Source organism: Cynoglossus semilaevis, chromosome 17, assembly GCF_000523025.1.
Source record: "Cynoglossus semilaevis isolate Cse_v1.0 chromosome 17, Cse_v1.0, whole genome shotgun sequence".
In the NCBI taxonomy this organism is placed as follows: domain Eukaryota; kingdom Metazoa; phylum Chordata; class Actinopteri; order Pleuronectiformes; family Cynoglossidae; genus Cynoglossus; species Cynoglossus semilaevis.
Window position 1 is genome coordinate 406,231 of NC_024323.1, and position 15,839 is coordinate 422,069.

General features: G+C 38.9%; 2 protein-coding genes across 2 annotated transcripts in view; both read left to right on the plus strand.

Moving 5' to 3' along the window:
- rrn3 (RRN3 homolog, RNA polymerase I transcription factor) overlaps positions 1–8,510 on the plus strand; it is a 15,297-nt gene extending 6,787 nt beyond the window's left edge. The window contains exons 10-19 of the mRNA XM_025064677.1: positions 216–305; positions 1,204–1,213; positions 1,636–1,761; positions 1,887–2,017; positions 2,433–2,563; positions 2,648–2,835; positions 4,084–4,192; positions 5,371–5,523; positions 5,651–5,735; positions 7,124–8,510. Coding sequence (XP_024920445.1) covers positions 216–305; positions 1,204–1,213; positions 1,636–1,761; positions 1,887–2,017; positions 2,433–2,563; positions 2,648–2,835; positions 4,084–4,192; positions 5,371–5,523; positions 5,651–5,735; positions 7,124–7,273 — 1,173 coding nt within the window. The 3' untranslated portion in view covers positions 7,274–8,510. The remainder of the gene's footprint in view (positions 1–215; positions 306–1,203; positions 1,214–1,635; positions 1,762–1,886; positions 2,018–2,432; positions 2,564–2,647; positions 2,836–4,083; positions 4,193–5,370; positions 5,524–5,650; positions 5,736–7,123) is intronic.
- The window catches only part of crlf3 (cytokine receptor-like factor 3), an 11,506-nt gene continuing 4,151 nt past the window's right edge, over positions 8,485–15,839 (plus strand). Inside the window, exons 1-6 of the mRNA XM_025064505.1 lie at positions 8,485–8,493; positions 9,653–9,667; positions 10,693–10,821; positions 14,133–14,340; positions 14,676–14,757; positions 15,561–15,785. Of these exons, the coding sequence (XP_024920273.1) occupies positions 8,485–8,493; positions 9,653–9,667; positions 10,693–10,821; positions 14,133–14,340; positions 14,676–14,757; positions 15,561–15,785 (668 nt within the window). The remainder of the gene's footprint in view (positions 8,494–9,652; positions 9,668–10,692; positions 10,822–14,132; positions 14,341–14,675; positions 14,758–15,560; positions 15,786–15,839) is intronic.

Genomic DNA, 15,839 nt, shown 5'->3' on the forward strand with positions numbered 1-15,839 from the left:
GTCAAGTCGAGTCTAAAGTCATCAAATTGATGACTCGAGTCTGACTCGAGTCCAAGTCGTGAGACTCGAGTCCACACCTCTGCTGGACAATGCTCTATACATCTGTTCAGGTTGAAAAAAAAAAAAAAAAAAACTACAAAAAAAAGGCAATGTTATTTCTTGCACCTGCCAAAACGTTGAAATTCTTTGTTTGATGTTTGTGTAAATAATTTCAGGTGAGTGCCTCGCGGTCGGATATTGAAGAGGCAGAAGAAAATGCAGCAATGAACCAGAGGCAAACGGAGCAGATCGAGGAGGGTCTTTTTGTTATGGTAAGACATTTTAGTCTTTTAATATTTTTAAGCTTTGGTCAAAAAAATGTTAAGCCTACTTTTAATGATTTTACCTCTAAGTCAGGTTAGGAAAAAGATTCAAATTTTAAGGGAGTTTGAAATAAAGTTGTGTACAATGTCACAGTAACACGGGCGTTTTATTGTATCTTTTCTTATAAAACTCAAAAGCAGCTCTGACATCTAAAAAAATGCACGAAAAAAAAAACGTGAGAGAGTCAGCATTTACAGAAAACATTTCCTTTTTTTTGTAGAGCTGTGTCGGTACTAAAGCTAAATGCTTTAAAAGTGAACTGAAGCATTTAGGAAGCAGAAACAGATGGATTCTTTCAAAAAAAATATTTTGCAAGTTTCATAAAAAGCCGGAATAAAAGTACAATAAAGAGCGGAGTTTAAAATGGAAACAACACGTCAGGCTTTGGATTGATATACTGTATGATCATTTTATTTGCGAGATTAACAAGAGCTCCGTACACAGTTAATCCAGATAGTACTGCTGTCGTTTCATCTTTTATTGAGTGTAATGTGTAGGAGGACGCAGTGGTATTCCTCCTTTATCCGTTTTTTGTATTTGTTAGCAGAATACCGTAATTTCCCGGACTATTGATTGCACCTGAATATAAGCAGCACCCACTAAATTTAAAAAGAAAAAAAATAATTCTACCTAACACGGCTGGTTACACGTTAGCTCTTTCCTGCCTCGGCGCCTCGACCGTAGTTGGAATGCACAGGAGAGACTTAGTGATCTGCTCCAGGGCTGATGCTAACATTAGCTCCGGCGCTAACTCCCTTCACTTTGTGCTTGTCCTCAGCAGAGGTAAACAGAAACAGGGAAGTTGGGGGTCTTTATTTTCAGCCACACCGACCACAACAGAACATAAACAGTGTTTTAACAACTCACGCTTCAACATGACAGGGCTCAAACTGCTCTCAACTTCAGCTACCGTTATCTCACATTTGCGCCCCGCGCACACATACGCACCCAGTTACCCATTCACAGACAATCATACGCTACTACTATAACACACAGTAGCCTACCAGGAAAGTCATTGGTCATTGGTCTTTAGCGGTATGAACTTTGTTAGCCCGCAAAAATCCATAAATTAGCCACGTCATTGTTTAAAGCCACAGGGTTCAAAGCGTGTGGAAAAAAAAGTAGCGGCTTATAGTCCGGAAATTACGGTACATCAATCATTCATGATGAAGGGCTGTCTAAGAATATACTTGCATTGCATAATGTGAAAACAGTAATAATTGTTAACTTGATTTTTTTTTTTTTTTTTTTTTTTTCCTTTTTTTCGGGAAGTAGACAGGCGGGGGGACACGCCACAGTCCTCCAGTTCAATGGCGATGGCTCATGAGGTGGCAGAGAAGCTGGACGTACTTATGGTTATGTTCCTGACATACATCAAAGACCTCTGCCATGTTAACGGTACAGGTCTAATACAGAGCTTAGTGTGATGTTTTTTTTTTATCAGTATTGGTTGATATACTGTATGTATGATATCGGCAAAAAAACCTAATATCGGACATCCCTGTCTGTGTTGTCTCTCCCAGGTTGTCTTCAAATGGACAGGACTAAGGAGTTGTTCAAAGACCTGCTGAGTGTGTTTGACAAACTCATTCTGCCAACACATGCTTCCTGTCACATACAGTACGCTCTCTTCTACCTGTGCAGCTTCAAACTGGTCAGTACTTCTTCCCTAAATTGTTTTCTCTAAATTGTTTAGTAGGAAAACAGAGGTCTACATTTTTTGTCTTTAGTTTTCAGAGATTTTGTTTTGTTGCTGCTGTGTCTTTTGACGTCTCTAACTGGATATGCCAGTGTCACCATAAAACCAACTTCCATTTTCTTACTTTATTAACTTTATTCTATATGTATTACACTTTAAAGTTCTTTCTTTTATTGCTGAATTATCATTATAAACATTGTCTCCGTCTAGCTATCAAATTACTTAAATTTCCTGGGAATAATAACAGAGCTATTACATCTTGAATTTTTTTTAAAAAAATCTTTACATTTTTTTTCCTTCCTCAGCTATTCCGTATCGCGCCGTATTTCCCTGACAAAAATGTTAAATAACACAATATCTTTTTTCTCAGTCGTTGGGCGAAGCGTTTCTCGATCACTTGTGGAAGATTCTGCACAACCCGTCTCAGCCGGCCCTCCTGCGCCAAGCTGCTGCTGGATTCCTGGGAAGCTTTTTGGCCCGAGCAAAGTTCATCCCTTTGCTGTAGGTTCATACATTCCCCAGCTGCAGGTGATTAATATTGCCCCCGCCTAATTGGTCCACTCCTGTGACATTTCCTCCTCGCAGCACTGTACGGGCCTGCCTGGACCTGCTGTTCACCTGGATCCATCAGTACATCAGCAGCCAGGACAGCAGCAGCAGACCGATTTGCTGTGACATTTCCTTACACGGGCCCTTCTACTCTGCCTGCCAGGCTGCGTTCTACATACTCATCTTTAGACACAGAGCCATACTTGAAGGCAACATGAAAAAAGGTAAAAGATATAAAGCAAGGTCACCCTTAAAGTAAAAAGACAAAGCATCGGCCTGTCATTATTTATGCATACACAGCAACTTAGACTGAAATATATTTTGAGCTAACAAGGGCCTCTCGGTTACAAAAAAAGGGTAGTGGTGGCCTGGTGGTTAAGTAGAGGGACTTGTCCGAAACGTTGCAGGTTCGAATCCGCCAGTCGCCAGGAGTCCGTTTCTTGACGCAGGCTTCAGGCTTCAAACTCCCGAGTTAAAAATCACAGCCTACGTCTGACTTTCTGCTTTTACAAAAGCGGATTACAATTAGCTCTCGGAAGCCTGAATTGAGTTAAGTCTGAGTGGCGCTCGTGCCCGACTGCAGCAAATTAAGACCAAATACAAAAATATCGTTCAAACGGGGAAGAATAACTAATGCACCATATTTGAGATAATAGATCAGTACGATCATCTTCCCAGACAGTTAGTGACGAAGTGTCTTCATACGGGGAAGAATAACTAATGCACCATATTTGAGATAATAGATCAGTACGATCATCTTCCCAGACAGTTAGTGACGAAGTGTCTTCATACAGTATGTCTAAATAATTCTGCTGTGGTCTGTGGACTATTAGGAAATGACATTCAAATGACACAAGACAGTTTTCAGTATCAAATCCTAATTTAATTACTGTCAACTACTGGTTTATTTTCGGGGGGGGGGGAAACTGGAAACCCTCTAACCAAAAAACTTTTTCGGGAAGTGCTAAAATATCTAGTCGTGGTCTCGGGATTCTCTCCTGGCATTAATTTCTTCCAAGCAACTGAGCTGCGACTCCTTAACTCAGTCTTAAGGACCTTAAAACTGCTACGGAGCAGGTTTGCTCCACGGCGTACGTGGTCATGACAACCAAGTCAGCGTCACGGTCCAACCGGCTTCGTGAAACCGGAAAGTCAGTGTTCCCTCTAATACGGAGTTAACGAACTCTGATTTAGCACCAAGCCCGCTTCAAGAGACGGACCCTGCTCACTAAGGTGATGCGTTAAAGCAGTGGTTCCTCAGCTTTATCTCCTTCTCCCCCTCCTTTAGTTCATAAGAAAACGTCTGCACTCCCAGCCAAAAAAAAAAATGCAGGACACACACAAACTGATGCTTCATCCTCTGCTTCGCGTTTATCTGGAAGTTCCGTTCCAAAAACGTTTTTTTTTCGTTTTGCTGTGCCCTCTGCCTCTCTCACACTCTCACACTCTCACACTCTCTCACTCTCTCACAGGACTGGAATATCTACAGAGTCTAAATCTGGAGCGGGTGGTCATGTCGCCATTGAATCCTCTCAAAGTGTGCTTGCCTTCAGTCACGAACATGTTTGCAGCCATCACCAGGTATCTTGAGACTGCCACGCGCGTGCACGTGGGATCACTTACTCACATTAAAACATCCTGTTGTGTTATCGGGGGTATCTCGTGTACGGTGTATATATATATATGGTCTACCAGTCTTGTGTATCATCAGTAGAAAACTGACTTTTGCAATGGTATTTATAAAAGCAGACCACTATATGCGTTTTCGATGGCTTTGTTTACGTTTGCTGCTGTTACACCATACATTGGCTTGTGCTACATTTGCTTTTTTTTTATTTGTGTTGTTTTTTTTTTGGGCACATGGGAACCTTTTGCACTTTCAGTTAGGTTCCCAAGCGTAAATCAGACCCTTCTGTTGTGCATGTGCAGCATGTGAGTTTAAACGTATGGTGAAAGTCGCCGTAGGAACAGAATTCCGAACTAAGTCGAGGACCTCTTTGTTCGTGAAAAGTGTCATCATCATGTTATCAATCTTGTTATCATACAGTGATACTCGAGAACTTTTTCGGGGGGCGTGAAAACATTTCTGTCCCCGAGAAAAGAATTGAGAACCACTGCCTTAGGCCAAGCCTGGGAAAGGAAATGCTGTACGGCAGGTCACTATCTGCTCATTTGTCTTTGTCTTCTTGTACGCGTCGCTAATCTGATCTGTCTGATCGGTGCAGCAGAAATGGCCTAAAAAATTTAAATATATGTAGATAAAAGTTGTTCACCCATAGTGCCATCGTTAAAACCAGTTCTGAAAAAAAAAAAAGTATATGCGGATAATGGTTGTTCAACAAAGTTGTTCACCCATAGTGCCATAGTTAAAACCAGTTCTGAAAAAAAAAAAAAAAAATAGAAGGGCTGTCAAACCATATAAATCATGATTATCATTGATTGTATTTCATTGTAATTAATCCAGATAAATCACATTAGGTATGACAACAACACCTGTTTTTTTTTTAAATTAATTTGTTTTTTATTGATATTGGAAAGGACTGTGATAAATATTCAAGTCAAACTCAAATTTTTGCTTTGATTTTTGCTTTTTTTTTTTTTTTTTTTTTGATTTATGTGTTATCATCCCAAACCTATGGCGGATACAACACAACTCTCTGTGTATTTATTCTCCAGTTCCCCAATAATTAAATCCTACAAACAAACTACAAACTCTTGAACCTAACCCAAGAACCTAAACTAAGTATTTCTTGTTACAGGAAATATCAAGTGGTGTTCTGCTACACCATCATGGAGAGAAACAACCGCCTAATGCTGCCTGTGGTGCGCAGATCTGTAGGCGACACCTATGTGACTGCCAACACTAACCCATTGGACAGCGTCTTTCCTTTTGACCCTTACCTGCTGAAGAGGCAAGTTTGTAGTGCTGTAGAGGGTTAAGCAATTAGAGAAAAGAATCATACTTTTGAATTTTTGGTTTTTCCTGGTCATTCAGTAAAAGTAACGGTGGCCGTGTACTCTATCTGTTTGTGTTCACAGGTCTGGTCAGCTGATTAAGCCGCTCTATCAGGAGTGGGAGGAACTGGTGGACACGGAGCTACATGAAGCGAACACAAGTGCAAAGGTGAAGTAAATGCTTTAATCTTTATCATATCTGCTTCAATGTTCAGGAGGTTGTATTAAAACACAGAGTTTTATGTAAAATAGCATCGGAAAATTTCCGCCTGTTGCCATTTTTAAAGTGTCTTTGTCTGAATGAGTGTCAGTGTGCAATACAAATACTTTGCTCAGTTATATTAGTTGGTGTACAGGATGTAATGTAGTAGTTTGTGGTTGCAGCTTCCGTTATGCTTTCTGTTTACTATGCAGAAGAGTCACCTCAATAACAATACAGTATAACGGGGCATCTCCCCCCCCTCCCCTCCGCTTCCCTCCCCACAATAGTAGCATATTTTGTAATATCTTTAAGAATCGTGATCGTTTTTGAAAAAAAAAGAAAGAAAAAGAAAACCTAATAACGCATTGTCTGGGTTTTGCCAAATGATGTGTGCGCTAAAAATAGTGCAATGCCCCAGCAACAGAGCGGTGCTCTGAAGAACTTTAATTGAAACAACTCCAGTAACTCGTTCTAAACTTTCTTCCGCTCACACTCTCTCTTCCTCATACATGCTCTCACCACACCTCCTCATTTCCACTCACATACATGTAACTGTTAACTCCTTTTTAACACATAACAGAACATTATGAACGATAAACACAGTTTTAGTCACTAGATGGCAGCATTGTAGCTTATTTTATTCATCTACTGTATATTGACAATCAGGCTATTGTATGCAGAATGCTGGTGCCAGCAATTCTTACAGTGGTTTGTACAGATAAATACGGTAAATAAACATTAGGAGGCGCTCTTTTAATTCTGTATTTTAATTCTGTGCCCTTGGGGGGGGGGGCAGAAATAATTGAGAAACACAGTTTAAACACCTTAGTGAGCAGGCAACACTTAACTTCCACCGACGCCCCGCTGTATCGGTTTATTTCGGAATCGGAAAATTAAATTTAGACGATATTGGCAAATCGGATATTGGCATACATAAAATTTAAATTATAAAATATTAATCATCATAAATCATTGTATGGGAAAATAGCATTAGTGTAGAAATGTATAACTTTAATTAAGGAATTTATTCACATGTTCAGTTTCAAATGAAGAATGCGTGTTTGTGCGATATCTTGTTTATGTTTTTGTGTAAGAATGTCTCAAATTTTTAATGCTGGCCTTAAATAATTTGCTACCTATGTTAAATTGTATTGGGATAGATACAGAAACTGGCTTAATATGGAACAGCCGAAATAAGTCAAAGGTGGGCCGAATACGGCCCACCAATGAATTATTAAATTATTAAATGATTAGGCAATACAATTTTTTTAAATTAGATATTAACCTGATAAATTAAACCAAACATGAATCCTGACTCAACTTGTGTTTTGCCTTTTTTTTTAACGCGACATCAGGTTTTGAAGGAGGACGACGACGAATTCCTTTGTGGGGAGAAGACGCAGGCCGATGGTAGCATTGGAATCACACCAACCTTTAACAACTCCAGCCTGTGCAGCCCAGGCAGCATGGGCTCACCTCTCTTCGGCTTCCAGGAGTCTCTCTAGTCTCGTATTATGGACATCGTATCTTCACTCTCATATTGTATATGAGAGTGAAAGACTTCTTGCGTCTAGTGTCACTCATTTTAAAAACATAGGCTGTTTCCAAATTCTGTTAATACAAGGACACGTATTATTCAAACAACACCAACTACACAGGTCTTTTTAAGCAAGCACCGGCAAGTAGGCATTATTAATGTAGCACGTTAAAATAGGCCCCAAGAAATTGTGTGATATGTTACAGCTGAGTTAAGAAAAAAAAAAAAGAAGAGAGAAAGGAAGTGACATGCACTGCCATTAGAGAAAAGAGAAAGAAGTGGAGAATGTTTTTTTTTCTCTCTTATAATCTTCTCCCTCTGACATTTTACAACTATATATTTTACTGTGAGATCCGGCAAAAGAGGCTCACATTTCTGACCAGTGCCAAAGAAATTGAGCAAAAAGAAATGCAGGCCTCAACCTCGACAGTAGATAGAAGTGTACGTTGGCTACTACATTCAACTACATATGTTTGTGTGTGTTTACAGAATTATGTGAATAATGGTTCAAGCCAGTGAATTGTACACAAACTAGTACTGTAGACAATTAATAAATAAATAAAAACCAACATAAATATGTAAGCACTACGGCAGCACGTTGCTGTCAGGGCAGAAGTACTCTTATTTATGTTGCAATTTTTGTCTAATGGCATCCCTATATCAAGGTTAAAGAACAACTTGATTCCATACTCTGGAAAAAAACGACCTTAATATGGTTGTCTTTTTGCGTGTACTTTTAAACATTTCACCGTCACATTCAAGAAGGCACACAACCCCATTTTTGGATCACAGAGAACTGCATCCTAATTCATCACCTCAATTTGTATTTCAGTTGTGTTGGACAGATATCTTGGTGAACATACTTGTTACATGCGAAGTGTCAAATGTCTTTTTTTGTTCTCTTTATTGCAATATATCACTTTTTCTTTCTTCTGCATTTGGTAACGTCAGGATGTGAGGTAATCTGGAATCTGATAATTTTGTTTTTGTGTGTAGTCAGTTTTTATTAAAACTGGGCAGATATTTTTTTTTTGTTTTGGTGTAATTGAACTCGGTGGCTTAGATTCACTGTTGTTCCTGTTGTGAGAACACTGTAAAATAATAGATTGAAAATATATATTTTACTTCAAATAAATCTTGTTGCACAGAACTTTACATACTTTGCACAAAGAGTTAAAGATGAATACAGTCAGTTCCCTTGTTCATCTTGTATGGCTCATGTCATCTGTTATCCTCCAAAGAGATAAACAATGTTTATCTCTGAACTCTGTCCCAAAAAAGATACCACTTCTGAAACGTTAATTAAAGCAACACAACCTACAAAGCACAATTCCGCCACAGCTGGGATATAACGTACATAAGAAGCATCAACAATAACATTAGAAAATATCAAAAGTATAAAAAAATATATATATATATTTGTACAAAAAATTCTCCACTCATTCTCTCTTTTACTTATGAATAGTTAAATTGCGCTGTTATAAAGATAATTGCTAGGTTGCAGGTCTAATAACAAATCATTTTTATTGCTATCTATGCTAAAGTCCAGTCTGTCTTGTTGTATTCAGACGTTGAAAATTCAATTTAAGCTGAATTTCTTTGCTTGACATTAGCAGTGTACACAGGAAAAAACTTAATTTTTAGGTAAAAAAAAGTTGCTATAAATTCAAGACTTAAGGGCATTTTTTGGCCATCCAATCAAATCACTCAAATCACCAATGTAACTGTAGCCTCCGTGACGACTGGTGTTGCTAACTCAAAACATTCACATTGGGCTCCAAGTGCCCCCTTTCCTGTAGCTGAATGCCTTAAGGCATATTACTTTCACCCTGACAACACACAATATCGAAATATGATTGGAATAAAAAAAACTTGCGTATATGTGACTGGAAGCAGCGAGACCAAGATAAAGGCTATGAAAAATAAAAATGAGCACATTACTTGACCAAGAGTGTCCTACCCTTTTGACCAAAGGGACTATACATAGAGAAACAAAAGACAGTTGACCAAAACGATTATAACCGACATTTTCTGTGAGACCACACATCATCCGTGTATGACTGTGGATGGAATAGGGTGAGGCTGAATTGTGAACATACTTCTTTATGCTGAGAATATAACACAATGTGATCAGCTACACGTCACTCTGAGTGGGGCGGGGAGAATTTGGCTATTACATCAATACGATTGGCCGCTGTCAACAGTCAGTCCAAAAAACTTCTCCTGTGATTGGCTTTTGTCTCTTAAGCTTGGGAAGTGTCATTTTTAGACTTCAGCAAAACTTCTGCATATTTGACGCGGGCGGCTTCGAGCCAAATCACAGATTTCGGTACGGAATGCTTTTCAGAAAATTTTGAAACAGGTACGTTAGCTAAATGTTTATCTTTTTTAGAATGTAATTGCTGTTCATAAACCTCCCTTCTATCGACTTTTAGAAGCGTTTGCAACGCAACCTCTCCTCCCCTTTTTGTTGTTCTTTTGCTGTTGTCAATATTATAATGGAGCAAAGCTAAACGTCATTTTGAAGATGACATTTCGCAAGTTCATTTCGTTGGTCGACCATTTCTACCACGGGTTTGCTAAAAATAAAACAGTGTAAGACTTAACTTATTTACTAAAATGGCATTTGCACAATGGTGCCGGTTTTCAGTCAGTTTAAATGTATGTGGTATGTTTTTTTGACAGCCCAAATTGTATCTTTGGGTTGACATTTCCTCACGTTGAAGTTGCTGTTACGCAAACAATTTATACGTTGGTCTCCTTAGAACAGCTATTAAGGAAATGGCGTTTACACATCAATACAATGTAAACAACAAATATAAAATGAGGTAACTTAAAATGTAATTTACAAACAGTGGCAAACCGTGACGACAAACCGTAACTTATTTAGCATTTCAACGACGATTTTACCAATATGTATTATTCAATAAAAGTTTTTTGTTTTTTTTAAACTTAATTGTCGATGACAATCGCATGGTTTTTAATCTGTTGAGCAAAGGTGCTAACCACCATACCATGTAGCCTCCCGGAATGAGGAAGTACATTGAGAAGAAGGCAGCAAAAGAAAAATGTCTAAGAGATAAACAACGTTGTTGTTTCCCGTGATGCTACAAGCAGTAGTGAGTGATTAAATGTACACGATATGTGTTTACACATGGACCTACAGTGTGTCCAGTGAGTTCCCAGATCAGAGTAGGAAGGACTCATTTGTAAACATGTCTTTGTCCCAACTTGTGCATGTTGCAGACAGTTATGTTTAATGAGAGTACAATTATGTTGGTGAATGAAAAGACAAACTATTCACGTTGAGCAAGTGATGAATGATTACCAATACTAAGTTGCTGATCTAATTTTATTGCTTGTGGGGTTTGTTTGTTTTTTTTCCAGGAGGTTTTGGCTGTGACATTAAAAATGGACACTTTGTTGAAAGAGGCAAAAGAAAGCATTGAAGCGGCACAGAACTACCGAAGTGAACTACAGCTTCGTCTGCATGGCCTCAGCCAGGCTCGCACTCAGGTACACTGGTCTGTCAGCAGGCCGTCTGTCTGGTGGTTCCTCTTTTGTGTGATTTTTAATTGGTGATGTCTAAAATTTGAAATCTTGACATTCTTAGAAGTTTAGGAGTAAGAAAATACTTCCTTATTTTTGAATAACTTGTTGAAAACTTCAGGTATTTAACCCGTAGTCATAAGGGCAATGAACCTTAGGAATATTTTTAACGTAGTTGAGATGTCTGTACGGTCAGTGGGACCTGACACCTGAGCGCCACTGTTAGCATCTTGGAGTTGGAGTTGGTGTCTCAAGACCCCCCTTTTTTTGTTGAGTAAGGGTTTCACTAGTTTGACAGAAACGGTTTCTTTCACTACATTTACAAAGTTAGCCAAATCATTTTTAACCGAGGAGCTCTTTTGTGTTGTTGCATGTTGTTCAGTGGTTGTTTGGCCCCATCACATGTTATGTTAAAAAAGGTTGCTTTGTTTCAGTGTTGATATTTTGTCATTGGAATGACACATCTTTATGTTTGGGGGCGGGGGATGATGCTTGGTGAACTGTCCGTCTGACATTGTGCTTTTTTTTTTTTGGTAATTGTGTATACTTTTTTTTATTTTTAAATAAACTCCAAAGTTCAGCTATTTGTGTTTGAAATCTAACTGAAAAAAAAACCATGATAATTGTTGTTTATCATTTTATTTATCAGCACAGCAGGAGGACCAATCAGAATGCTTTTTGTAAAAATCCAAACTGAACTTTTACTCTATAAAATGTACTTCAAAGCACTTCAAAAATATGACATTAATACTTTACTGAAATGGTCAACATGAACTATTTTTGAAATAATTATTTCACCCTTAAATATTCATTTAAAAATTAGGTACAACACTAATTCTCTTTCGTAACCGGAACATTAGACCAATATGTTTTTTTTTCTTTTCATGAGTATAGCAGGGTTTTAGAGGAGTATTGCATGAATACTTTAAAGAGAATTCTTCAGTTACATTCTTAACAGTACACGCAGTGGTTAAACACCACTTGAGCTTCAGTTGTTAAAACTAACAATCCAGACATAACACACTTTTGGAGGTTTTTGGAGAACTCTGATTAAATTACTTCATACTTTATACTTACTTACTTCATACTTGAGTCTCTCAGGAAGTGCCTTCCTTTTACCTAAGCGCCAGTTTCAGCAACTAAGTAGATGTGTTACAATCAGCCTAAAATGGAAATGTGTCTCAAGAAAACAGTTTTGATGTCATGTACCATCTAATTGCTAAACACAGCTCCTCATTCAGAACAGCAGTATATGTATTATACAAACATTTGAGACGCTAGAAGGGGGGTTGTCATCTGAAACAACGTTTGGAAGACAGCCAGTGAGACGGTACCATTAATAGACTTCCATTAATGTCCATATTGAATATCAGAGTAAAAAAAAACTTGAATACTAAACACTCCAAAACCTCCAGGTTCCTTCTTGGCTTTCTACTTTCTCCTAAAGCTTCTTATTGTACTGGGTCTGAGTCTGGCTCAAACACAGAGTATGTTGTCTAGTGTGCTGTTGGTTTACCATATCTGCCAGAATGGCGAGTGCTCTCGTCGTACTTGACTGTGCAAGTGCTTGTCAGAACCTGCCAATTTACTACACCTACGGCTTTATGAAAACAAGGTGATTCAATATGTACTCCAAAACCTCCAAGTTCCTTCTTGGCTTTCTACTTTCTCCTAAAGCTTCTTATTGTACTGGGTCTGAGTCTGGCTCGAACACACTATGTTGTCTAGTGTGCTGTTGGTCTACCATATCTGCCAGAATGGCGAGTGCTCTCGTCGTACTTGACTGCGCAAGTGCTTGTCAGAACCTGCCAATTTACTACACCTACGGCTTTATGAAAACAAGGTGATTCAATATGTTAGCAGTTAAATATATATTAATGATGTCTGATATACGACTGCGGCTGAAATGCAATTCAATTCTAAGACTTCACGTTGAAACGTCAATTCTATTTGCGAATGATGGCAGCCATTTCTCTCCTCTCTTCTCAACCATTGCAAACAGGCAAATGTAAACAAACCCATCTCCTGCGTATAGCATCACATTGATAAATGTATTTGTCCTCTCCGCTTGCCAACTAGTTCCTGTGCAGATTTATTTTTAACACTGTGCTCTGAAATGATGGAATAAAACTTTCTTAATCCATTTATGGGAGATGGTGACATAACCACAAAACGACGTAGGTCGAGGACATTGTCAACCAAGGATCCCCAGTAGTTTGTAAGATTGCAGAACAATGACCCTCTAACTGTGGCAAGTGCATCTTTTATAACCATCGTTTTATTTTCTTATTTTTATTCCCAGTATTGATCAGCAGCGTGCTAATGTCTTCGGGGAGAGACGGCATGATCACCAGCAGAGAATCGGGTCGTGTGTCAAGTGACACTTTTGTGTGTTTGTGTCGCAGAGCGGAAATGAAACAGAAAGCAGGACTTTGAGGACGAACCACTTCCTGATAGATTGCGGTGACACTGAGTTGCCATCCTAAGAGATATCACTTTGTACCACGTTAAAATGCACCTTTTTCACTGTCGACACTGAGAAAAAAAAATGCGTCCATGCATCAGTCACTAATGGCCGTTCGCCTCAGGCACAAGGTCTTTGTGCTGCCCCTGAAACTGAACCCCAATCCATCTGCCCTGTGAAATGCAAACACTGTCTCCAAGTGTCTGTTTAATTATTATTATTATTATTATTATTATTATTATTATTATTATTATTATTATTATTATTATCCATTTCAAAAATACAGTTCTGAATCTTCTAACATCTTTTCTGTTTGTCTCTCTCTGTCTGTGTTCTTACGCCTTACATATCACAAAGGTTGCAAAATCACGAGACACTTCTGCAATCACAAGATACATTTGCCTACTTTCCGTAAGGTGGCACCCTTGATTAGTGGGTCCAACATGTGGTTAATGCAAATGCCGATATTTCCTGTCTGTTCATGTTGCTGAATTAAAAACGTGACGTTTGGCAACATTTTACATACCTGGTGTAAAATGCTAAAGAGGCGGCACACATAACAAAATAATTATGAATTATAAATCATTGGGACTCCTCTACATGATTTGTCACTCTAAAGTAAGTTGACGACCCCCCCCCCCGTATTGATATCATAATGATTTTACACAAATTCTCACCTTAAAAGGGCCAGTCAGGCCTGGCAAGGATACATTATGAACTTATAAAAAAAAGACTAGATTGTCTACTATGATTTCCCTTGCTTGTTTTCTGGCTTCTTTTCTAACTTGCTCTACCTGTCCTCTCTGCTCTGCAGGTTCAGGGTAGCTCATGTCAGGCCCGCGAGGCCCTCCGGAGGCACTTCCTGGAGCTGCAGGCAGCCGTGACCCGGTTGCTGTCAGAACGTCTGACCACCCTCCTATCTGAAGTGGACACCATTGAGGCCGAAAGTGTCAAACCACTAGATGAGTGTCAGAGCCTAATAGAGCATGGTGTGAGCCAGGCGGACGAGCTGCTTAGAGAGGGTGGGTATCAAAAAGGACAGGAATACCATTCACAACCTTCACAGTTTCATTATACCAGATCATTATACTGATTCTTGACCCCACAAGTAAACTGCATAACGGAGTATTTTTCACCCTTAAAAAAAAAATACATTCAGTCACACAGTCTTCACGAACAAATACAAATACTTCTTTTTGATGATTGTTTGTGGCAGTAAAAAGTGTGAAAAATGTGCTAATGTTAATTGTTTTGACAAACCCAGACCTCCGTTTTGTATTTGTTAATATATGTTGTACTTGAAATATCACCAAACTAATGCTGTGTTCACCTTTCTCTATGTCCTTATCCTCTTTAGGTGAAGCAGCTCTGCACTGCGTTCCTGGGGAGGACAAACTAGGCACTTTTAATAAGAAGGCCATGCACATCCAACTGGACAGGTAGGACAGAGACACGACAGACACAAACTCTCGCAAATCGCCCACTGGAAAAAACTTGTCTTGCTGCAGTTGGCTGTGAGAGTATTGGAAGTTTCCTTCCCTACAATTAGGAAAATTAATTTAATGTACAGTAAATACTAGTGATGGTCAAGTAAGCATGTCAAGTAAACATGTAAACATCTATTTAACACATAAATTAATTAGGACCAAATATTTTTTTTTAAATCATGTTAATGATAATGTTAGAATATATATGTGGTCTGTGTCTATATTTCTGCATTGAGCATGAGAAAGGGGCATAAACTGGGCCAGGAAATGGAGGACGCGATGCAGTAAAATGAAAATTTTGGATGCATTTCAATAATAATAATGATAATACCAAAGTGGAACATGTTTGATGAAGGGTTCATAACCAACAGGTTCTACTAATAACATGTACGGACACATACGATTGACCAACGATCAGTGCAGTGAGAAAAAGACAGACTAGTGAAGCTGCGACTACGGCATCTGTGTAGACCTACAACTAAGATTAATTTTCTATTATTTAAAAAAAACAACAACAACACAGGAGCCATTTTGGGAGCTGAAAGAGACCAAATGTTATTGCATGTTCGTTCATATAGTTCACTGATGGAAAACAACGTGTGCAATACGCTACTTTTTAATTCATTTGATTTTGCACTTTGTGCGATTAATCGCGGCTAATCACATTATTAAAAACATTTTAATTGGTGCCCACCGCTAACAAAAATGACTATCAGTACTGGTATTTAAGAGCGGCTTCCCCTGTTTGTTTTCAGTCTACCAGAGGTACCTGCATTGGTGGACGTGCCGTGTGTTGCAGCCCAGGTGGACAACTCACTTCTGGTGCTTCTGAGGGACCAGGTCTCCCGCCATGGCTCTATCTTCTCTCAACCACCAGTGCAGATAGAGGAGCTGCAAGAAAGACCAGGCGGGATCATGGTCCGCTGGTGTAAAGTCAGTAAAAATACATGGTGCATTTTAACACCCGTTCCAAGTCATTTGTAATTTCTCTTCCTTTTGGACAGTCTTTGGCTGTGCCCTCTGTGATGCTGCAA